The sequence below is a fragment of the Empidonax traillii genome, unplaced genomic scaffold (assembly GCF_003031625.1).
Source record: "Empidonax traillii isolate 1590-97213 ecotype Southwest subspecies unplaced genomic scaffold, ASM303162v1 scaffold1132:size609636, whole genome shotgun sequence".
Lineage (NCBI taxonomy): Eukaryota > Metazoa > Chordata > Aves > Passeriformes > Tyrannidae > Empidonax > Empidonax traillii.
Genome location: NW_020956325.1, coordinates 206022 through 212021, shown reverse-complemented (window position 1 = coordinate 212021; position 6000 = coordinate 206022). Strand labels below are relative to the sequence as shown.

General features: G+C 46.3%; 1 protein-coding gene across 1 annotated transcript in view; it reads left to right on the top strand.

Moving 5' to 3' along the window:
• Window positions 1-6000, top strand: part of TBX4 (T-box 4) — a 37223-nt gene that overhangs the window by 5505 nt on the left and 25718 nt on the right. The window contains exon 3 of the mRNA XM_027905232.1: window positions 646-740. Within this exon, the coding sequence (XP_027761033.1) occupies window positions 646-740 (95 nt within the window). The remainder of the gene's footprint in view (window positions 1-645; window positions 741-6000) is intronic.

Sequence of the window (6000 nt, the reverse complement as noted above, 5' to 3'; positions counted from 1 at the left end):
TTTTTACTATTACTTTCTATTCTCCCTATCCAAAACAGGCCCCCAGGTCTGGAAGAGCAAGTCCGAGAGCCGCGGCCGTCGGGGCCCGCCGGGCTTTTTCCATCCCTAAATAAAGCGCCGGGTCTGTCCATGGCCCTTTCGGCGCGGCTTCTCTGCCTTCGCTCCCTCCGTGATGTCCCCGCGATGTCCCCGCATCCCGCGGACAGGAATGCGCTCCTGCACAAAGCCCTGGGCGCGGATCCGTTGTCCCGCGAGTGTCCCCGCTCCTGGCCCCCTTTTTTTGGGAACCTTAGGGCGAGTCTGTCCCAACGGGGCATGGAAATTCCTAGGGAAAAAAAAAAAAAAAAAAAGGAAGATAAAAGAGAGACAAATAATTTCATTTGGCCGCAATGTCCTGCCTGGATGTGAAAGTCTGCAATTAAACCGGCCACAGTTTGTTTCTCTTATTTTTGGCAAAGGGTAGAGGAATTTTTGGGACTCCATCCTCCTCCCGCACAGGCTGGTGGCTTCGCCCCGAGCCTCGGCTGGAGAGCGGTCCTGGTTGTGCAGCCCCCATCCCTGACCCTTCCACGGCCCTTCCCAGCCCTTCTCCCAGGTATTCTCCATCATTTCTCGCTCTTCTCATTGTCTTTACTTTTTTTACAGACAATAGAAAATATCAAAGTATATCTCCATGAGAAGGAGCTATGGAAGAAATTTCATGAAGCTGGCACCGAAATGATAATAACCAAAGCAGGCAGGTTAGTGAAAATTCCCTACAAACACGTATTTTTTCTAATCCCTATGAAATATCTCTGTGTGCCGAGACGGGGTTCTGCAAAGCTGCTGAAATGAGGGGGATTTTAAAAATTCATTATTTTGATTGCAGATTTCAGTAAGAAATTTTTTTTTTCCCAGTGTAAACTGTGCATGTGTTTGAGTGTGGTAAATGGGACTGGTGGATGCAAGAAAGATCCGTGGAGTCACTTGGCACATTTAGTCCCAATTCTCTTTGGTCTTTTTAAATTTTTTAATTATTTGTAATCAGGATATTAGCGTGACTGTGGATTTATTTTTTTATTAGCAATATTTCTCCTCCACAAACCAAGCCCCCCACCCGTTTTCTGTGCCGTACATCAAGACCTGTGCTGGGATACTTTGCACCAAAGTTTTAGCAATACGAAGGCTTAGGCTGTTCTTTAAACACAAAACTGAAAGAGAAACTGGTACCACTTTTAGGTAGAAAAAAAAAATAAAAAAAATTGTCTTCCCCTGGAAACAAACTATAATTTATAACAAATCAGAGCCCCCTCAGTTTGCACACCCAGGTCTGGGAGGGAGTTTAGAGTCTCACAGAGGCTTCACTTTCCCGGAGAACCCACCCCTGCATCTGCTCAGGGTCCTGTCCCAGCCGAGCTGCTCTGGCGGGAGATGGCAGAATTAACATCGGTAAATTAAGCGTGAGAATTAAACCTCAGACCTTCACCATCCTGGGAGCCAGACGGTTCCCAAGAAAATTATCCAGGTCCCGCTGCGGGCACCAAAGAATTTGGCCTTGGCTTCTGCGGCAGCGGGCTCGCCTCGCTGCTGCCGGAAAAGAAAGGTGGAAGGTGTTAGGATGGAGTTCTGACTTAGCTGTGTGGTTGTGCCGTGCCCTGAGACCGTGGGTTTGACACCGTGCTGGGGAGATGAGCAGCCGGACACTCAAACGGTGCAGAGAGAGCAGAGGGGGGGAAAAAAATCCCACAAATAATATCTCTGCAGGTTTTGTTTCTCTGTGGTCCCCGATCCTTCGTGCAGGGGGGCTCGTGGAGTGTGTGAATATTTTCTGTGAGACCCAGAACCCAACCCTCGGCTTTGGATTTTTGGGATCGATGAGCGCGTTCCTTCTCCTTTCCTTCACCCCGGCAGTGCTGCTCTGTGCAGCAGCTGGTCAGTGCAGGGAAGTTTTATTTTAATAAGCAAGATATTCCCATTAGTCCCCCTGGAGAGGGGTAGTACTTCCCGTGAATCTTCAATTTATTTGCTATTTGGCTGTTTATGGAGGGATCGTGCGGGTAACTCTGTCCTTATCACTCTGTATTTTGGTGCATAAAAATCTTAGGACTTGTTCTGTAGCGTCTGCTGATGGGAAGAGCCGGATCCATTTGGATGGGTCTGCTCCCTAAGTCAGCTAAGACGAGGGGATCAAGACCTCAAATATTTCCCCCTTAATTTATAGTATCTGAGTGTGTCTGTGCGGGACGTGTAATACCTTTACCAAATTCTGGACCCGAAGCATCCCAAACGTGCGTGTTATCTCTCTCTGAGTCTTAACGTGGATTGTTTAAACAGCTCCATATGTACAGGGCTCGGTCCCACATTCCTTGTCCGGTGGAGCTGGCAGTGCACACGTAGTCACCTTTCATGGGGATGGGATGGGGGATAGACCCCAAGACCCACAAAATTTGGATTTTTTGTTTTTAAGTTATCCGAGCCAAATTCCCCATGAGTGAAAATCAGCACAGCCCCATCGAGCGAACAGAATTTTTATTCTTTTTTTTAAAAATACGAATAGTTTGTAATTTAAAAAAAAAAACAAACGCCAACAAACAAACAATGAAAGAAGTGGCTGTAATGCTGATGAATAAGATGAAACAAAAGAACGGCTTCATTTAATTTCTTTGGGAATGGTGTCCGAATACAGAACAACTGTTTTTACAGGGTTGTTAGCAGGTTTGTAGCAGCGAGGTACAGGCTGCCCAGCCCACGCAGCGGTGCCAGGACCCGGCTCTGTCCCACCCGGTCCCCGGGCTGGGTTTTCCAGCAGAAATACAGAGAATAATCAGCACGAGGACGGCCGAAAAAATCGAACAATTTAAATCCCGTGGTGGCTCCAGTCTCTCGGCTCGTAGCGGTGCCAGGCTGGCCACGCGTGTCCGTGCCCAGGGCAGGGCATGAAAATTATTACTTCATGCAGATTTTATTTTACCCGAGCTATTTAAATAGAGAGTCGCAATAATAAACCTCCTCCTGACCCAATTAAAAAAAACGATGGTTAATGGAGATTTGTGTGCACTTGCATTTACCGTTGGGGGGGCCGGGTGGAAAGGGGGAAAGCGGCTAATTGCAGGCACTAATTAGGACTCTAATCCCCCTCCCAGCAGGCACAGAGATGCCCCTGAATGCCGTTAGTTGAAATCACTTAAATGTCGGTCTGTCTGACCTCAAGGGGCACAAACGAAAAGAAATGGAAGCCTGATTTTTGAATTTCAAACAACAACCAAAAAAAGAGTGACTTTAATGACAAGTTCACTCAATGGAGAGGAAATGTACAGCTCAGCGGAAGCGTTAATTCCATGGCCATGGTGTAAAATAGCTTTTTTGTATAAACAAGGCAAATATTGATAACGTAGTGGGGGGGAGAGGGGGAGTCATTTGTTTCATTCTTTGTAGAGCTCCACAGAACGAGCCAACTATAAATTATCGAGAATTTAGGGCTGAGAATTACTTTGGGGGATTATTACTCCCTCTTAGGACTGATCTGTAAGAGATATTAGTAGAACACAGCAAGCTCAGCATTGAAATAGAAATCATGTTGTTGCCAAGAAAGTTGATTTATAAAGTGGAAACATCTTTAAAATGCACTCGCTATCTTTTTAATGTCCGACTGCTTCGTTGTGGGAGGGGGGGAGAAAGAGATTATTTTATATTAAAAGGCTCATCAAAAGATAAAAAGTCTGTGTTAGCAAAGTTCCCTGAACTTTGCAGGGAAGCGCTCGGATCCCTCGGAGCGCCCGTGGCAGCGCCCGCGGGATGGGACCGGCTCCATCACTCAGAGCCTTCCTCTCCTCCCTCCTCTTTGAGGTTTGCTCTAATTGCGGATTTCTCCTCCAGAGGATTGTCTGTTGATGGTTTTAAAAGGCTGGATATATGGTAGTGCGGAGATCGCCGCGTCCCCGGCGCTGCCTGGGGCGGTGGGGACCGAGGGGCTGCGGGGACCGGCGGGGCGTGAGAGGAAAAGGGGCCACGCGTGGCTCTTTGGGGCGCTGCCCTTTGCCGGGGGCGCTTGGCAGGGCAGGTTTCGGGGGAGGCAGCGTGGTTACAGATGAAACTCCGTTTCTCGGGGGGCTGAGATTCCCCCTCGCCCCTCTCCGCGGAGCCCCGGCGGGGCGGCCGCTCCCGGGCCATCATCCCCGGTTCCCATCCCCGGTTCCCATCGCCGCTCCCAACGCGGCTGGGGCGCTTTCCAGAGACAGGAACGAGCCCAGCACGCAATTCGAGCTGTGCCTGCCTGTTTTGTAAATAATTGTTCCCGCACCCTCCCGTGTATGTACATATACATACTTATATATATATATATACAAACTAAAACCCCAAACCAACCAACCAACCGAAAAATCCCTCCCTCCTCACCCCCCACAAAAAAAAAAAAAAAAAAAAAAAAAAAAAAAAAAAAAAAAAAAAAAAAAAAAAAAAAAAAAAAAAAAAAAAAAAAAAAAAAAAAAAAAAAAAAAAACACCCAACAAAAATTCCCTAAAACCACCACATAAATTTGCCAGGGCACGAGGTCCTATTAAATCAATTTAATCCAATCGATCCAGACGGTAGTAAAGGGGACAGGGTTTCTTAAAGGATGGAGGTGCAGGGCACACACCTTTCCTGCGGGATTTCAGGAATTCCTTAGTGATGAAGTTGTGCAAGGGGTGGGTAAAGCTGAAAGCAAACGAGGGACTTCGTTATAAATCTTGCTTTCCGAATTCATCCTCTCCCTTTTATCTGCTATTATTTAACTGAGCAATTGTAATTTTTTCATAGCTCGTGGCAAACCCTGCTCTGTCTCATCTTTCTTTGTGGAGCCTCATCTTCCAGACTTTATTTCTGCTGGAAGTTAATCTTTACTCGCACAGTCTTCCTGGCTCAGGGTTTCTTCTTTCTGTTGGATTATTTATTTAGCTGTTCCCTAGGTTTTTTTTCCAAGGTGCCAGTCTTTGCAGCATTGCAGTTTCTATCCTGGTATTGCCAAGGACAAACAATTTGATAAAACTTATGGTTCCTCAGTAAAAAAAAAGCCAGTTCGCAGGATGACTGGTTGTATTTTTGTGAACAGTTACTGAAAAGAAAATAATGTGTCGTTCCCCCTTGGCAGCAGAACCATCCCTGAGATGTAACAGGAGGCTCAAGATCCTGAATTTGAGTTTGGGATGGAGTGCAGGGTATGCAGAGGTATGAAGACAACTCCAGTCTCTATGGTAGCAGGTTTTAAGAAGCATATGCAGGAAAATGTTGCATAGGAAAAAAAAAAATAGGATCCATAAAGCAGCTTGCATGTGTGGAAAAGAATCAAACCCCCTTTAGATGTTCAAGTTTCATTTTAAAAGTGGCTTATTTCAGTTTTAAAAAAAATCTGTTCCTAATCAACTTTACTAAACCAAAATAAAACTAGTTTTTAGGACATCAAGGTCTGAAGAAGCATAAATGCTTTGGCTAAGCTGGTGCAGCTTTCCTGTGTGAATAATCCTTTAAATTTTCCATGGCTCTGTAGGGCATATGGATGCCCAGTTCTCATTACAATTAGAGGGAAATATTTGTCCAGAATCTTTTGAGGCAGTTACAAGAATTTCTGCTGAAGGTTTTTGATCCGAGAGCAAACCTTCATATCCGAGATCAGCGGTGGAATGTGAGCCGTCAGTTTAAAAGGGAGAAATAAAATAGATATTTGAGGAATGTTTGATCCGCTTGCTCCTAAATTTGGGGTCCTGGAATTACCCTGGTCGGGCAAACTCCTGCTTTTTAGAGAAAGAGCAGGAGCAAACCCCAGTGGGTCTTGGCTGTGCTGCTGAATCTCTGCAAACAGCAATCCTTGCTTTGAGTTTGGTAAAGGCACGGGATGCTCACAGTTAAGGGTGTATTCCTAAAGTTCTCCCTGCTTGGAGAGGCAGCTCCAGGGGGCAGGGGAGGGTTTGGTCGAGCCCAAACCAGCTGTGGAAGGACCTGAGCATCACTGGGGCTCTGCCTCTGGATCAAGTGGGCTGTGGATCA